The following is an 18,440-nucleotide window of genomic DNA, read 5'->3' as shown; positions in this document are numbered from 1 at the left end:
GGGAGAAGAGTTGCTAGAGGAAGAACCCAACGAGCGTATTTACCGATTTTAGGGGCTGGCATATAAAAGAGGGATTACAGATTACCAGTGGGTGATAGTTAAAGGGGAACAGGTTGTAACTCAGCTGAGGAACGCATTTCCACAGACAGAATGGGCTTGTAAGGGACTGAGCTCTTGGTCATTGCAAGTGTTCAATAAGGACGAGGCAGCCACCTGTTGACAATGAAAGGAAGGATGGGCCCAAAAGAATAAAATATTCTTCATTAAGATCTGACAGGTCTAGAATTGCACACTTGCTGTGCATGCACAGTTTCTAGATAACGCTGTTTTTTTCTCTTTAGATTTGATACTTCTTAAAAGTATTTGCTTCTGTAGAGAAAACTTTGATACTCCTTAAAGTATTTATTTGCTTTTGTAAAGAGAGTGGCTTCAGGTAATAGGAGAAAATAAATCACACAGCCAAATACACCAAGTTATTACACTTATAAAAGGAAACCTTAACATTTACACATGAAGTATCTTACCATTTATTGTAGTTGTGTACATTAAGGAGTTAAGCAAGTATGATTCAAAATTCTAGGCAAATAAAAAGAAGCGAAAGTGCAATGCAACCACCCCTCTTCCTTAAGTCCGGAGAATTCTGTGCCATTTAAACATGAAAGAGATTTTTTTCAGATTGGAGTCAATATCTTGCATGTTGGTTCTGAAACTCTCTTAAAGGCAGAGTGTATCTAGAAGGTGGGGAAGCCAGCCTATCTTGGACCTCTTTATCCTGCCAAGACTCAGGGGTGCTACCTCCCACCCAAAGGCACGGCCTTTCTTTCCCTTTCACTCATTCATTCAGCACCTATGTGTCAGTCCCTACCATCTGCCAAGTCCCAGGCTGAGGGCTAGTCTTGAGGAAAACCAGCTCATATTTTGTACGAGTACATGGCCAGTTTTCCACTCCAGAGCAAAGCTGATGCACATCTATGGAAATAAATGGAACATTCCTCTCTGATCATTTGGCAGGAAGAACAAGTCCACCAGCCAATGTGCATAGGGCTCAGAAACTGGAGAGAGATGGAGAGGCATTTTCTAATTAAACCAAGAGAAAAGGCCCTCATCTTTCATCAGAAAAACTGTCAGGTTGTCCTTTCGAGGAACTGACACAGTGATGCTGGTCCCAAAGGCAGAGGCGCCCAGTCGAACCTGAGCAGAGCATCAGCTGACTGCATGAACGGGCCTGCATCTGTCCAGCTGGGCAACAGGTATCCCTGTTCCAAGTACCTGGGGTCTCAGTAGTTGCCACTAGCTTGGGACAGAGTCTGGACTGGAAAATGGGAGGTCACTGAGGGCCCCGTGCCCAGATCGGCTAGTCTACTGGAGCTTCTCCTGGGTTGACAAGCTCTTCTTTGGGAAGGTCTGGGAGTCAAATCTGTTCCCAGCTGAGAGTACTTCAGTTCAGAAGTGTTTTCATGGAAAACGGAGGTGAGAGGGCCAGTTTGGCCCTTCTGGTATTTTATGGGGACCCAGGATGCCCAGAGGAGGAGTGCAATCCCCCACCTTCCCCTCTTTGTAAAAGTGTGCCTCAGGGGAGGCTTGAGGGGGCGGTGTCACCTCCACACATTGCTTGGCATCTACTCAGCATTAAATCGATGCTCATGTTTGTCCTGTCACTGGAGAGAGCATGCGCTCTGGAGAGAGACAGCAATGGTTCTGCACAATGCAATGACCACCTCTCTGGGCCTCAACACCCTCATTTGCAAACTGCGGAGAAGAATACCCTCTGTAGAAGATTAGCATGGGGATTAATGCCACCACTTTGTGATAATGCCTGGTATGCAGTAAGGCCTCAAGAAATGTTGACTGATTTTCTCCCTTCATAATCCTGCTGGAGTCTATAGACCCTAAAACTTGCTTTAGGGGATTTCTGTGTAAAGTTTAGGGATCGGAAATTGAGGGCAAAGGTATTAATTAGCTAGCAAGATTCAGACACAGATGCCCCTTTGGTCAGTAGCCTCTTAGGAATCACATCCTATAGAATTTAAACCTAACATGTAAACTTTCTAATATACGTCCACATGCCTGCAGGACAAAACGCAACTATATTGAAAGGTAGGTAGGTAGGAGGTCATTAAAATCTGCTATATAACTCAATCAAAAGCACTAACTAGTTGTAAAAGTATATGGAAAGTTTAAAAAATATATATGGCAAATAGACAAGCTAAACATTAGCCTATGTCAATCCCTAGCATTCAATGTCTGCAATTTACCCACCAGGGATCGTCAACAGTCTTTAACCCCTCAGAAGCTTCAGGAGGTCTCCTTCTTCTGTCAAGTTCCAAAGGTACACTCAGAGCTGTGAACCAGAATGTGATTTGCTCTCTGTCCCTAGAGTCAGGATACACTGAACCCCACGCTCTTGTCCATGCCTACTGTACCAGGCCACCTAAACTCATCAGGAAGCTGACCAGTCTGAGGGAAGCCAAAATGGAATTATTGTTCAATCCTCTTTGCTTGAGCCTGAAGTAAGATAATGGATGGGAAGTGCTTTCTAAGCTATGAAGAGCTACACACACAAGTAATTATCATAACATCATTAAGACATGCTACTGGATGTAAGCAAGTTCAACTTAGGAAGAGCAAAAACATGAAGCAATCAAATGGAGGCGAGAGGAAGTGAGGGAAGAAGAGTCAGCAACTTGGGGCAAGTGGGGACAGTCAAACTTGTCCAGGAGTTATCAGCTTCTTGTTAGCCTGGAGGAGCTAAAAGAAAATAGAAGTACCCGTGAGATTGGAAATACACACCCGATCCAATGAGCCGTCAGAAGCCCCTGGGGAGGGTGACTGCTCCAGGCATCAGGAGTAACAGTCCAGGTCAGTGTGTCTTCTGGAGAAAAGGCAGGACAGGCTTGTAGCTGGTGGAGGGCCTGGCTGCTACCGATTCCCGTTGCCTTCAAGGGAGATATTCTGCTCTGTGCTTCTAGTTGAGGAGGATCACTGGGCCCCATGAAGCTCAGACACTGGGGTCAATTCCACTGGCTTTTAGCATGCCAACCTGTCTTCAGGCAGAGCTCACAATGTGGCCCAGAGGCTGCCCAGGCACCAGGACAGCACCATCACTTCCCACACATGCCTACGTATCCTGGCCTTCACCTGCTGCTGGTCCCCAGCTATATATCTTGTTTTACTGAATACCTTGGCTGAGTCCTGATCTGATGCTATATGAGCAATGGTGGAGGCGACTCAAGGGACTGTGGCCGAGAGCCCCGGACCCGAATCTGAAGTCCTGGGTTGAGGTCCTGATTCTGCCATCTACAAGCCAGGTGTTTTCCCATGTCCTTTTCCTTTCTAGGTCTTTACTTCCTTGTTCCCAAATGAGGCTAACAACACAGGCCTGGCCAGCAGCCCAGGGCAGCTAGAGGGCTTAGCTGAGGTGCTGCATGGAAGGCGCTTCTTGAGAGGAAGAGACAATGACTCCTGCAACTTGGAAATGTCCATGGGGAGGGTCTTTATCTGTGCCACCTAAGACTTCCAAGTATCACAGGGCATAGGGACACAAGGACTCGGGGTCCCCCGAACATAAAGGCTAAGAGAGATAGCAGTGTCCCAGGTCAAGACTCAGGGAGAGACCAGAGCACATTTCTTCCCTCTAGTAACTTTCCAGCACCCACCTAGAAGAGCTTCTCATAGCATTTCCCACAGTGGATGGTGTCACGGTGAATGAAGATCTGATCCAGAAGCTCACCCATCGGTTTACTGCAAATCCCACACTGAAAGAGAAAACAAGCTGGAGGTCAATACGCAAGTGAAGCAATATAAACGAGTGGAGTGGACACATCCTGGACGTCGAAGCAGGCAATTTAAAAATGGCGAACAGAGACAAAACCCAAACAAAAACAAAAAAACCTAACAGGCAGAATGACTGCACAGTGGTTAGGAGCCCAGGTTTCAGAATTGGGCCTGGGTTTGAGCCCTCAATCCACTACTTATTAGCTAGGTGAGCTTGGGTAAGTTACTGAGGCTCCCTGAGCCTCCATTTCCTCATCTATAGAAGGGCTTTAATTGTGACATTTAAAGTCCAAAAGAAGGTGACATGAAGGCCCACTGAAAGGTAAAGCTATTTCAGCAGTCCAGCCGCTCCAGCGTGTCTCTCCAGCGAACGTCTAAAGGATGAGAACCGCCAGCCATCTGCAGCGGACCCTCCTGGTACTAGGAGTCAGAGCAGGGCGGCCTGCAGACAGTCTCAAATAAGAGGAGACCAACAGTCCCCATATTTCTGAGGCTCCAGCTGTCTCCAGGCCCACCCTGGACTAAGCCTTCTGGCTTCCAGCTGAAAGCAGTGGCGAACAGCTGCTAGGATCCCCAACTCCCTCTGCTCATTCTCACCAAGCACCTCTCTGATGGCTCTTTCTTCTGTTTCTCAGTTCCTATCTCCTGGCCATTTATTGTTTATTTTTTGAATTTTATTTTATGTATTTTTTTTTTTTTTTTTTTAGAAATTCACGTTCTTTTATTTATTTATTTATGACTGTGTTGGGTCTTCGTTTCCGTGTGAGGGCTTTCTCTAGTTGTGGCAAGTGGGGACCACTCTTCATCGCGGTGCGCAGGCCTCTCACCATCGCGGCCTCTCTTGTTGCGGAGCACAGGCTCCAGACGCGCAGGCTCAGTAACTGTGGCTCACGGGCCCAGTTGCTCCGTGGCATGTGGGATCTTCCCGGACCAGGGCTCGAACCCGTGTCCCCTGCATTGGCAGGCAGATTCTCAACCACTGCGCCACCAGGGAAGCCCTATGTATTTTTTTATACGGCAGGTTCTTATTAGTCATCCATTTTATACACATCAGTGTATACATGTCAATCCCAATCGCCCAATTCATCCCACCACCACGCCCACCCCCGCTCCTTTCCCCGTTTGGTGTCCATACGTTTGTTCTCTACGTCTGTGTCTCTACTTCTGCCCTGCAAACTGGTTCATCTGTACCATTTTTCTAGGTTCCACATATGTCCATTAATATATTTGTTTTTCTCTGACTTAATTCACTCTGTATGACAGTCTCTAGATTCATCCACGTCTCTACAAATGACCCAATTTCATTTCTTTCAATGGCTGAGTAATATTCCTTTGTATATATGTACCACAACTTCTTTATCCATTCATCTGTCGATGGGCATTTAGGTTGCTTCCATCACCTGGCTATTGTAAATCGTGCTGCAATGAACACTGGGGTGCATGTGTCTTTTTGAATTATAGTTTTCTCATGGTATATGCCCAGTAGTGTGATTGCTGGGTCATATGGTAATTCTATTTTTAGTTCTTTAAGGAGACTCCATACTGTTCTCCATAGTGGCTGTATCAATTTACATTCCCACCAACAGTGCAAGAAGGTTCCCTTTTCTCCACACCCTCTCCAGCATTTGTTGTTTGTAGATTTTCTGCTGATGCCCATTCTTACTGGTGTGAGGTGATATCTCATTGTAGGTTTGATTTGCATTTCTCTAATAATTACTGATGTTGAGCAGCTTTTCATGTGCTTCTTGGCCATCTGTATGTCTTCTTTGGAGAAATGTCTATTTAGGTCTTCTGCCCATTTTTGGATTGGGTTGTCTGTTTTTTTCAATATTGAGCTGCATGAGCTGTTTATATATTTTGGAGATTAATCCTTTGTCAGTTGCTTCATTTGCAAATATTTTCTCCCATTCTGAGGGTTGTCTTTTTGTGTTGTTTATGTTTTCCTTTGCTGTGCAAAAGCTTTTAGTTTCATTAGGTCCCATTTGTTTATTTTTGTTTTTATTTCCATTACTCTAGGAGGTGGATCAAAAAAGATCTTGTTGTGATTTATGTCAAAGAGTGTTCTTCCTGTGTTTTCCTCTAAGAGTTTTATAGTGTCTGGTCTTACATTTAGGTCTCTGATCCATTTTGAGTTTATTTTTGTGTATGGTGTTAGGGAGTGTTCTAATTTCATTCTTTTACATGTAGCTGTCCAGTTTTCCCGGCACCACTTATTGAAGAGGCTTTCTTTTCTCCATTGTCTATTCTTGCCTCCTTTATCAAAGATAAGGTGACCATATGTGCATGGGTTTATCTCTGGCCTTTCCATCCTGTTCCATTGATCTATATTTCTGTTTTTGTGCCATTACCATAGTGTCTTGATTACTGTAGCTTTGTAGTATAGTCTGAAGTCAGGGGGTCTGATTCCTCCAGCTCCGTTTTTTTCCCTCAAGACTGCTTTGGCTATTCGGGGTCTTTTGTGTCTCCATACAAATTTTAAGATTTTTTGTTCTAGTTCTGTAAAAAATGCCATTGGTAATTTGATAGGGATTGCATTGAATCTGTACACTGCTTTGGGGAGTATAGTCATTTTCACAATATTGATTCTTCCAATCCAAGAACATGGTATATCTCTCCATCTGTTTGTATCACCTTTAATTTCTTTCAACAGTGTCTCATAGTTTTCTGCATACAGGTCTTTTGTCTCCCTAAGTGGGTTTATTCCTACATATCTTATTCTTTTTGTTGCAATGGTAAATGGGAGTGTTTCCTTAATTTCTCTTTCAGATTTTTCATCATTAGTGTATAGGTATGCAAGAGATTTCTGCGCATTGATTTTGTATCCTGCAACTGTAGCAAATTCATTGATTAGCTCTAGTAGTTTCCTGGTGGCATCTTTAGGATTTTCTATGTATAGTATCATGTCATCTGCAATCAGTGACAGTTTTACTTCTTCTTTTCCAATTTGTATTCCTTTTATTTCTTTTTCTTCTCTGACTGCCGTGGCTAAAACTTCCAAAACTATGTTGAATAATAGTGGCGAGAGTGGACATCCTTGTCTTGTTCCTGATCTTAGAGGAAATGCTTTCAGTTTTTCACCACTGAGAAAAATGTTTGCTGTGGGTTTGTCATATGTGGCCTTTATTATGTTGAGGTAGGTTCCCTCTATGCCCACTTTCTGGAGGGTTTCTTATCATAAATGGGTGTTGAATTCTGTCAAAAGCTTTTTCTGCATCTATTGAGATGATCATATGGTTTTTCTTCTTCAGTTTGTTAATATGGTGTATCACATTGATTGATTTGTGTATACTGAACAATCCTTGCACCCCTGGGATAAATCCCACTTGATCATGGTGTATGATCTTTTTAATCTGTTGTTGGATTCTGTATGCTAGTATTTTGTTGAGGATTTTTGCATCTATATTCATCAGTGATATTGGTCTGCAATTTTCTTTTTTTGTAGTATCTTTGTCCTTTTTTTCTCCTGTATTAGTCTTTATTTTAAAGTCTATTTTATCTGATATGAGTATTGCTACTCCAGCTTTCTTCTGATTTCCATTTGCATAGAATATCTTTTTCCATCCCCTCACTTTCAGTCTGAATGTGTCCCTAGGTCTGAAGTGGGTCTCTTGTAGACAGCATATATATGGGTCTTGTTTTTGTATCCATTCAGCAAGCCTGTGTCTTTTGGCTGGAGCATTTAATCCATTCACGTTTAAGGTAATTAGCGATATGTATGTTCCTTTTACCATTTTTTTGTTTTGGGTTTGTTCTTGTAGGTCCTTTTCTTCTCTTGTGTTTCCCACTTAGAGAAGTTCCTTTAGCATTTGTTGTAGAGCTGGTTTGGTGGTGCTGACTGCTCTTAGCTTTTGCTTGTCTGTAAAGCTTTTGATTTCTCCATCGAATCTGAATGAGATCCTTGCTGGGTAGAGTAATCTTGGTTGTAGGTTCTTCCCTTTCATCACTTTAAGTATATCATGCCACTCCCTTCTGGCTTGTAGGGTTTCTGCTGTGAAATCAGCTGTTAACCTTGTGGGAGTTCCCTTGTATGTTATTTGTCATTTTTCCCTTGCTGCTTTCAATAATTTTTCTTTGCCTTTAATTTTTGCCAATTTGATTACTGTGTGTCTCAGCGTGTTTCTCCTTGGGTTCATCGTGTATGGGACTCTCTGCACTTCTTGGACTTGGGTGGCTATTTCCTTTCCCATGTTAGGGAAGTTTTCGACTATAATCTCTTCAAATATTTTCTCCGGTCCTTTCTCTCTCTCTTCTCCTTCTGGGACCCCTATAATGCGAATGTTGTTGCGTTTAATGTTGTTCCAGAGGTCTCTTAGGCTGTCTTCATTTCTTTTCATTCTTTTTTCTGTATTTTCTTCTGCGGCAGTGAATTCCACCATTCTGTCTTCCAGGCCACTTATCCGTTCTTCTGCCTCAGTTATTCTGCTACTGATTCCTTCTAGTGTAGTTTTCATTTCAGTTACTGTAATGTTCATCTCTGTTTGTTTGTTCTTTAACTCTTCTAGGTCTTTGTTAAACATTTCTTGCATCTTCTCGATCTTTGCCTCCATTCTTATTCTGAGGTCCTGGATCATCTTCACTATCATTATTCTGAATTCTTTTTCTGGAAGGTTGCCTATCTCCACTTCATTTAGTTGTTTTTCTGGGGTTTTATCTTGTTCCTTCATCTGGTACATAGCCGTCTGCCTTTTCATCTTGTCTATCTTTCTGTGAATGTGGTTTCTGTCCCCCAGGCTGCAGGACTGTAGTTCTTCTTGCTCCTGCTGTCTGCCCTCTGGTGGATGAGGCTATCCTCCTGGCCATTTTTTCACTGTGAATTTATCAGCCCTCTGTGATTCTAGTTACTGTAGACCAGGACTTGAACCTCAACTTAGCCAGCTAATGGTGCTGATCCATTTAGGGGGTCACCTCTGGGAACACAGGAAAAAAATAAACAATCTGGGCTTGCAACATGCCTCACACTGTGGAGAACAGGGACCCTAAAAGGTTGTTGTGATGCTGTGGCCATAAGTATCTTCTCTTTCTTCCTAAATATAACAATACAAACTAGTATTCCATTTTGTTTATTTATTTTAGTATTTATTTATTTACTTATTTTAATGTCCATTTATTTATTTATTTTGGCTGCACCCGGTCTTAGTTGCAGTATGCAGGATCTTTGTTGCGGCATGCGGGATCTTTAGTTGCAGCATGCAGACTCTTAGTTGTGGCATGTGGACTCTTAGTTGAGGCATGCATGAGGGATCTAGTTCCCTGATCAGGGATTGGACCTGGGCCCCCTGCATTGGGAGCGTGTTGTCTTACCCACTGGACCACCAGGGAAGTCCCCTACAAACTAGTATTTTAAAATGTTATGTCAATCTAACAAAGGTAAGATAAACCTACAATTAAGGATAGTGACAGATTAGTTTATACAAATGAACTTGAGCAATGGAATGGCATTTCCTGGGAGGCTGCAGGGTGTAGCTGAGACAACACTGGCTCTGATGTCGGAACCGGGATTTCCACCCTCGGTTCTGAGCAGCTGTGTGATCTTATGAAAATAATATCCTCTTCACCTCTGTGCTCATGGACCCCAGGGGTGGCTCTCAGGCACCCTGCCCACATTCCAAGAATTCCCCAAGAATATCAGGCCTATTTTGCCACAATTCCAAGTTCTCCAGCCCTGTGTGAGCGCCAATCAGGCAAGTTTAAAATCCCTGCTGCTCTATGCCTCCTCCTCCCAGGCCTGCCAGCCTCCTGCCTGCCTCTTCATCCCTATTCCCTCTGCACGCACGATAGAGACCTGTTTAGCCACCTGGAAAATACCCTTGGACACCTCTTCACCTCTGACTCTGGACCCACCTCCCTCACAAAGCCTTCCTGGGACTCCAACCCACTCCAACTGCACCCTTCACCCAACACTTGGCTCTGTGAGACCAAATGTGCCCAGAGTTGCTTAGGTCTGAGACTCCCGTAATTTTGCTCTCTGTTTAACAGGGGTGCCCTGTAATTAAAGTATACAACCAAAAGTTGACAAAATATTCTAGATCTCTATAACTTACTTATCTTGAGTACCTGACACGTTGTACCCTTTGACCATCACCTCCCCATTTCCCCCCTCCCCAGCCCCTGGCAACCACCCTTCTACTCTCTTCTATGGGTTTGGCTGTTTTAGATTCCTCACATAAGTGGTACTAGGTAGTATTTGTCCTTCTGTGTCTGGCTTACTTCACTTAGCATAATGTCCACCACGTTCATCCATGTTGTTGCAAATGGCAGGATTTCCTTCTTTCTTTAAAGGCTGAATAATATCCCATTTTGTGTATATACCACATTTTCTCTTTTTTTGATGTATTTTTGGCTGCGTTGGGTCTTCGTTGCTGCATGTGGGCTTTCTCTAGTTGTGGCAGGCGGGGGCTGCTCTTCATTGTGGTGTGCAGGCTTCTCATTGCGGTGGCCTCTCTTGCTGCAGAGCAAGGGCTCTAGGTGCGTGGGCTTCAGTAGTTGTGGCGCGTGGGCTCAGTAGTTGTGGCTTGTGGGCTCTAGGGCACAGGCTCAGTAGTTGTGGCGCATGGGCTTAGTGGTTCCGTGGCATGTGGGACCTTCCCGGATCAGGGCTCGAACCCGTGTCCCCTGCATTGGCAGTCGGATTCTTAACCACTGTGCCACCAGGGAAGTCCCTATATACCACATTTTCTTCAGCCATTCATCAGGCAATGCACAATTAGGTTGCTTTCATGTTTTGGCTATTGTTAACAATGCTGCAATGGACAGAGAATACAGGTACCTCTTTGAGATGCTGATTTCAATTCCTTTGTGTATATACACAGAAGTGGGATTGCTGGATCATCTGGTAGTTCTATTTCTAATTTTTTGCCTGCTTTGGTGTCAGGATAATGCTAACTTCATAAAATGAGTTTGGAAGTGTTCTTTCTTCCATTTCTGGAAGAGTATAAAAAGGATTGGTATTAATTTTTCTTTCAGTGTTTGGTAGAGTTGCCTGTGAAGACCCAGCCTTGAGTTTTTCTTTGTTGAGAGGTGTTTGGTTACTGAGTCACTCTTCTTATTTATTATTCGTCTGTTCAAGCTTCCAATTTCTTCTTGGTTCTGTCTTGGTAGGTTGTATGTGTTCTGTCTTGGTAGGTTGTATGTTTCTAAGGTTGTATGTTTCTAAGGTTGTATGTTTCTAATTATATACCAATTTATTGGTATATAATTGTTCATAATAGTTTCTAAGAAGTTTTCATGTAGTAAGTCCAGGAATCAGGAAAACAGAATGTTCTTTGCCAAATGACATGTCACAGTCTCTCCCTGCAGCACTCCTGAGTCAATTCTGGATCCACGCAGATGGAAGAGCTTCCTACCACGTGGCCTTTTGTTCCTTTCCTCCAATGTTCTGGGCCCCTCTCTACCTCGGCCACTGCTCTGGCCAGACTCTATGTGGACAAGCAGCCTCAGCATTGCCTGGAAACTTGTTAGAGAGGCCAATTCTCAGGTCCCACCCAGACATACTGAGTTAAGATACTGGGCTGGGGCCCAGCACTCTGTGTCTTAACAAGCCCTTCAGGGGATGGTCAAGTGTGAGATGCACACTCCAGAGCGAGAACTGCTGCTCTAGACCTCGTTACAACCAATAAGTCATACACCCCACTGCTTGACTTCCATGTCCTCCAGCTTATTTGGCTGGTCTCTGCCACTGCTGGAACCTCCATTACTGGACCAGCTCACTGCCTCACTGTTATTGTTCCGTTGCACACAGACCAAACCCTGCCAACTCACCTGGCATAATCTCCGCCCCAGTAAATGCAACTGCCCCTGCTTCACCCTTGTGGCTGAGCCTGGCTAGGGAACAACACAGTACATGCTGACCGGTCTCCATAGCAATGAACGAGCCCTCCCTTCAAGCGGGCTCTGCACAGCCCATCCACCCTCCCTGTCTCTGAGACAATATTTCACAGACTCCCCTTTCTTCTCAAGTGTCCAACACCCCTTGCCCACCCTCACTCATAGATGATCATGTTTTCTAATCGACTGAGAAAACAGAAGCAAGTACTGAAGTTCTTCATTCTTCCACCAGCCAACTTGGGAACCTCTCTGTGTGTGACCCAGAGATTTGGCCTTTCCTATTCCTGCCATGTGCCAACTGGTACCCATCTTTCTCTCCTACAGACGTACATCATGATCACCATCAACGTCTCTTTCTCCTGCGTCATCAGTGTCTGCTCACTACTGCATCACTCCCATCAGCATAAACCCATGCCTGGCACCTCTGCCCCACTGTCTGCTTGCACTGCTCCCTTACAAAGCCAACCCATCAGGACAGTCTTCCAGACTCACTCTGTCCATTTCCACATGAGCCCACTCCAGTCAAGCTTCTATCCCCGTCACTCCAGCAAAACTGCTCCAACTGAGGTCATAGATAACCACCATGCTGCAAAATTCAAGGTCAATTCTCAGGCTTCATCCCATTTGATCTCTCAGCAACCACTGACAGGGTGACCAATGCAGTCTTTGGAGAAACTGTGTCACTTGGGGCATCACACTCTGTGTTACTTCTCACCCTCCTCTGTGGACCCCCTCCTCTTCCCAACCTCTAAATGATAGAGAGACACAAGGCTCAGCGTCAGCCCCCCTCTCCACCCACCCACACCTTAGGTGATTTCATCAGGTCAGGGACGGCTCAGGGAAAAAGCATGCCCTGAGGACTCCCAGCTCCAGCCTTACCCTGGAACACAAACTCACATATCCAAACGACCATGTGAGCTCCTCACGTAGCTCTCACTGAGGCATCTTCAATTTCACTCATCTCCGCCTTGCCTCTGCTCAAACCTGCTCCCCTCTAGTCCTTCCCTTCTCGGTAAAAGGCGCCACCATCCTTTCAGCTAATGGCTTGGGCCCCAAACTTTGCAATCTCCTTTGACTCCTCGCATTTCCTCATAGCCACAACCTGCCAGCTCTATTTTCAAACAGTATCCCCGATCCAGGCACCATCTTGACATGTCCCCTGCCAACTCCCTAATCAAGTGACTGCTTTCTCTAGCTTGATGTACTGCAGCAGTTTCCTAACTGATCTCCCTTTTCCCATTCCTGCCCCTCTACAGTCGCTCCTTCACCTAGCAGTCAGAGGGATCCTTTGAAAAGCATGAGTCAGACCCTGTCTCTCCACCACCCAAACCGTCCAGTAGGTTCCAACTGCATTTAGAATAAAACCCAAAGTCTCTCTGTATCCTGAAAGGCCTACATGATCCAGTTCTTAGCCATCCTTAAGACTTTATCTCCAGCCACTCACCCCTCACTCCTGTCATTCCAGCCACGTGAGCTAAGATACTCCATGCTGCTGCCCCAGGGCCTTTGCACTTGTTGGCTGTCTGCTGGGAATAGTCTTTCCCCAGAAGACTGCTTTTGTTTCCCTCACAGTATTAAGCACATAGTACTCCTTTCGACTTGGGAGTCCATTCAGCTCCCAGTTCTGCAAAGCCTTTGACATGGAGCACATTCATACAGAGATAAAGACTTCTCCACACTCTCTGAACCCATAAAGGCTCCCCAGCTGTGGACGATGCTCTCAGCAGCACCACCTGTCTTCCTTACCTTAAAGCAATAGTCATGGCAGCAAAGGCCAAGATGTTCTAAGGTAATCTTTGGACAGTCTCCGATCTCCTGGTTGCAGTAAGTACAGATCCCTCCACTTGTTCTGGGAAATGAAAAACAAGGATCCACGGTCAGGCTGGTACGCAGACTATTGATGTGATGCAGCCAGATCCTGTGATTTGACGCAGCCAGGCTTAGGCTGCTGCCAGGATTCCCAGCCTGCCATCTTTTCCTGTGGTGTGAACTGGCCATGTAGCCTTGGGCCAGACTGGACCGCAGCCCACTGTAGACCCTCACATTGTTTCCAGAAACCAGTCCTGTATCTTCACCCTACTCTCTATCGTATGTCTGGACACCGCGATCTGATTCTTATTCCAGGCAGCTGTCTTGTCTCTGTCCCTCGGCCTAGCGTGTCTGCATGGGGGGCTGTTCCCACCTAGAATAGGAAGACATACGTCTTCTCCTACAGGAGACACGTCTCTGTATGCCCTACCTGGCCCCTTGTCTTGATGGCCCTTCTCTTCATGCCTGGGAGCACTGAGTCCTACCTGGAGTATCACAGAGGCAGCATGGGTCCAAGGACTATCACAAAGTCAGTGTGGCTGTAGAGCCTGCTGGGACCTCAGACTGAAGTCCTAGATACCGACTTGTAGACTATCTCCCCAGTTCCAGGATCCCTGCCTTTGTTCCTCAAGTCACCCCCTGGTTTTCCTCCTCAGACAGAACCTGTCAAAAGCCCCTGCCTGCCTTGCTGCTGGCCCGGGGCTCAGTCTCTTGACAGTGTTGCCCTCGTCACAGCCCTGTTCCTCCCTCCTATTTTACCACCCCCAGCCCCAGCTCACAGTTAGTCAGATGGCAGAGTGGAAACGTCCCTTACCTCGGAGTACTCAGGGCCCTGGAGTTTAGCCCTAGCTCTGCCACTAACTCACTGCTTTTGCCCTTTGGTCTTAGCTGGATTCAAAGGCTTTCATTGCCACAAGTGTGACAGCCCAATGAGGGAAGCAGTGCCCTGTGCTGTGGTGTGACACATCCCATCTGGAAATGGGCCACAAGTAGCAAAGCGGCAGCCAAAAGCAAATGGACTCAGCACGTAAATCTCCCTCACCTGCTTCTCCTCCTGGAGACCTGTGAGCTCCCTGGTAACACAGCAGACTTACCTCTCAGAGTATGGAGTGCTGTCACGTGGGAGTTTCTTCTCCATGTGGCCTGAGTCCTCAGTGCTGCCGACGCTGCAGTGAGTGTGATGGGAGAGAGAAGAGCAGTCATGAGTGGAGAAGGCTTTTCTGATTAACACAGGACTCTGCATGACCAGCCATCATCTGTTATGCTAAATGAACTTGGTGCCAACGAGGCATAATTCTCTCAGAGACGAGCTCTTACACTGGGGGCAAAGAAGACCTGCTGTGGTGAGGAAGATGAGAAGGGGGTGGCTAGGATTCTGGAGAACTGTCAGTTTCACGGACCAGGGGGAAAGGTCCATGGCTTTTCTCCCCACATATGCGCCTCGGTTATAATGTGACAATCGCCAGGAGCCCACTCACAGCAGGAATCAACTAAGAATGGGAACAAAAAAAACAAGGAAACATTCCAACATAATACCGTGCTGGGTTACACAGTGGAATTAGGGGTGATTTTTTTTTTCCTTTTCGCATCTTCAGTTTTCAATAATATGACTTTTTATAATAAAAAATAATGATCAAAAAAACTATTTCCAGGGAAGGGCAACTAGCTACAAGCTCTGGGATATGGTTTAGTGAAGCTGTCATGCTAACAGGAGCTGTGTGATGACCTCCTGAGGTTAAGTGACCTGCCTAAGGTCATGCTTGGAGTAAGGGGTGAGCCAGAATTTCAGCCCAGCTTCTGATTTCTTTTGAGATTTAAGCTTACCTCTAAGCCTCCTGGAAGGTAAAGCAAAAGGTGAAAACACTGGACTACACAACTCTAAGTGTCCCATTAAACAAAGTACTGCTGGGACCGGAAGAAGAAAAACCGGGAGATGGACACAAAGAGGGGACTTCCCCGGCGGTCCAGTGGTTAAGACTCCGAGCTTCCGCTGCAGGGGCCAGAGGTTCGATCCTTGGCTAGGGAACTAAGATCCCACATGCTGCGTGGCATGTCAAAAAAAAACCCAAAGAAACAAACAAAAACAAAAAACCACCTCCCTGAAAAAAGCTATAGAGACAGAAAATAGTAGTGGCCAGGGGCTGTGGCTTGTGGTGCTGGGGGCGCTGCTAATGGGTCTGGGGTTCCCTTTTTGTGTGATAAAAGTGTCCTGGAATTGGATGGTGGTGATGATTGCACAACGTTGTATAATGTACCAAAAACCACTGGACTGTATACTTTAAAGAGTGAATTTATGATATATTAATTATATCTCAACAAAGCTACTAGGAAAAATCACTCTAAGGAGTTACAAGTGAAGAAACGGAGGCTCATAAAGGTTGAGCATCTTCTCCAAAATGACCCAATAAATGGGGGTTGAGCAGGCACTTGAACTTGACCCCTACGCCCACGATCATCATTCCACAGCAGCAGTGAAAGCTGGCCTGGAGTCCCCAGAGGCCCAATCCTGAAATAAGGCCAGGATGCACCTCTCTGTTACTAAAATCCTCACCCTAGCAGTGGGGTGATGGATGTGTCATTAAAAAAAAAATCCCAGGAATACACTGTCTCAGTGTGGGTTAGTTTTTAGCTGAGGTGGCATGGAGGTACCCTTCAATATGGCATCTGGAAGCAAGCAGCCAAAGAGATGATGAGTGAAATGTGTGTTCAGATGAGGCAACCTGGCATGTTGGAAGGAGCATGGGAGCTGAAAAGAGGAGCCCTGAGTTCTGGAACAGGATGGAATTAACTAGATGGTTCTTAAGGGCCTCACCAGCTCTATCAAGAGTGATGCTCTCAGGATTTCACAAAAGCAAGCTTGTAGTCTACCAAGAAACAAATACAGGCAGAAACGGATGGTGCTGGAAGTAGAGTGTAGGATGAATTAATGACAAAAGGGGAGCGCAAAGGCACCGAGTCAGGTAGAACATCTGGAAAGGCATAAATCATGTCCGTGAGCAATTAAATCATCTACCTATTCAATAAATGGTTACACAGAAGGTACTCTGGGCGAAGTACTTGATGAGGTACTGGGGATGCAGGAATGAGGACAACACAGGGCCTGGCAGGAGAAGGCCGTGACATGGAAAGGTCTGGGACTTCTCACCTGCTGTAGAATGAAGACAGTGGCTTCCCGGAAGATACCTCACGAGCATTCACGTACTCCTTCATAAAGAGAATCCCTTTGCTGTAGAAAAAGCATAGCAGAACAGAAAGAGGTATACTGGAAGATTCCAGGGGACTGGGCCTGACCTAAGGCAGGGGTCCAGGACAGGAAGGACCCCCATTTTGTTTGAAGGAAGTGAAGGAGCTCATGGGAATGCCTGGGGGCAGAGGTGCTGGTGCTCTACCCCCCGCCGGGCAACAAAAGCAGGAAACAGGAGCTGCTAGGCTGCTGAGCCCACTGTGGACTCGGGCTGAAATCAAAGCCCATGAGTACAGCCTGGTGTGTGTGGATTTGAGAGTGCTAGAAAGACGCTCCTTGCAGCCAGTGGTGGGACGCTACCCTCCAGAGACTTCAGTCCAGTGGACTTTCCATTCTCCTCTCTGACCACATTTTGTTTCCCTTCTGCCTGGGACCGAGATCACCCCTAAGCCTCATCTTACACTGTCAAATCTCCATCAGCAATCTAACCTCTCCCTTCCCACTCTTGGAGCTCCAGGGTGAGCTCAGGTAGTTGCCTCACCCTGGACAAGCCCCTGGCAACTTTGGAAACAAGGTCTACCTCACGATGGGCTCACCATGACACCAAATTTGGCCCCATTTACATGCTCTGCACTCCAGCCTGCTGGCTTGATGGCAGCAGACGCTCCTCTGATCTCTCCTCCACACACACACACACACACAGTCCACTCAGCCTCCTTGCAACGGCTCCCTTCCTGCACTGTACGATGGCAGGTGAGGACAGGAACTCAGGTGAGGCAGTGGTTATGCGCCTCTTCTCAGAACAGATAACGTGAGAGAGACAGACACAGGCCCTGGCCTCAAAGGGATTTCTTTGGACTCTGCAAGCATGTTCCCCAAGAAACATTAGCAAGGTCCGAAGGATGGCAGAGTCCTAGAAGTGCCACCTCAGCTTCTCATTGGGAGACTCTGTTCAGGCCCACACACAGGAGTTTATATTAGGGGAACTTGGGCTACACTCTGTGGCCCCTTGACCAACGGGCTGCTGAGAACTGGAGTAGGTACTAGAGCTAATATCAGGGAAGTAACGTGGGCCAAAAGCCAAGTCCTTTAGCTCCAGGGAGGCAATAGCCACAGAACGTCTCCCGATTGTCCCTTCTTACCTGGTTGAGTTAGACTCCAATTCACTCGGGGAGGCTGGCACATAAACACGAGGCTGCTCAGAGGTGGCAGTGACAGCAACGGTGACCGTACAGCCTGAGGGGTTCCTCGTCCTGAAAGAAGCGGAGGGAGGAGCCGCCGTGTCAACACTGAGAGCTGATGTCTTCCAGGGCCAAGCAGGGGCTGATGCCGAGACCGCCACTTCAAAGAGTTTAAAAGAACGCTGACGTTTTTTAAACAACCCTTGAAAATCACTGAGCTGTTTGTTCCTTGAGGCTCCTGAGATCAATGGATAGAAGTACTCATTTTATAGATGAGAAAACCCAGGTTACATTGTAAGTTGGTGGCAAGACCCCAACCTTCCAGTGTGTGCCCAGAACTACCCCTGCAGCCAAGGGCCTTGGCCTATGACTCACTTGGTTACAGCAGAGCTATGGGGCTAGCAAGGACTTGACAGACACAGCCCCGCTCACCTCCTCAATGGGTGGGGCAGCCCCTTCCTGGAATGAGCTCCCTGCCCCCATCCTCCAGTGAAGTTTCTGGAGAACACAAGGCTGAGGGAGAGAGGGACAAATGAATTTAGGTGTCACCAAGGAAGAGATGTGGATGGACCTCATTCTGGAAGTCACCTACCATAAGAAGCAGCAGGAGACTGACAGGTATAATGGTTTTTCTGAATCTCCACTCCTTGGTGTAGCACACAGCCCCT

The 18,440-nt window shown here is 46.3% G+C and overlaps 1 protein-coding gene across 11 annotated transcripts in view; it reads right to left on the bottom strand.

The window, feature by feature from the left end:
• Positions 1-511: 511 nt before the first annotated feature.
• ZNF185 (zinc finger protein 185 with LIM domain) overlaps positions 512-18,440 on the bottom strand; it is a 44,625-nt gene continuing 26,696 nt past the window's right edge. For all 11 annotated transcript variants that reach the window (XM_007183551.2, XM_028166836.2, XM_028166837.2 and 8 more), the window contains 6 exons: positions 17,734-17,844; positions 16,553-16,633; positions 14,502-14,573; positions 13,345-13,447; positions 3,657-3,755; positions 512-2,748 (listed from right to left, as the gene is read on the bottom strand). In XM_007183551.2, coding sequence (XP_007183613.2) covers positions 3,657-3,755; positions 13,345-13,447; positions 14,502-14,573; positions 16,553-16,633; positions 17,734-17,844 — 466 coding nt within the window. In that variant the 3' untranslated portion in view covers positions 512-2,748. The remainder of the gene's footprint in view (positions 2,749-3,656; positions 3,756-13,344; positions 13,448-14,501; positions 14,574-16,552; positions 16,634-17,733; positions 17,845-18,440) is intronic.

The sequence above is a fragment of the Balaenoptera acutorostrata genome, chromosome X (assembly GCF_949987535.1).
Source record: "Balaenoptera acutorostrata chromosome X, mBalAcu1.1, whole genome shotgun sequence".
NCBI classification, from domain to species: domain Eukaryota; kingdom Metazoa; phylum Chordata; class Mammalia; order Artiodactyla; family Balaenopteridae; genus Balaenoptera; species Balaenoptera acutorostrata.
The sequence above is the reverse complement of the archived record's forward strand: the minus strand, read 5'-3'. Positions and strand labels throughout refer to the sequence as shown.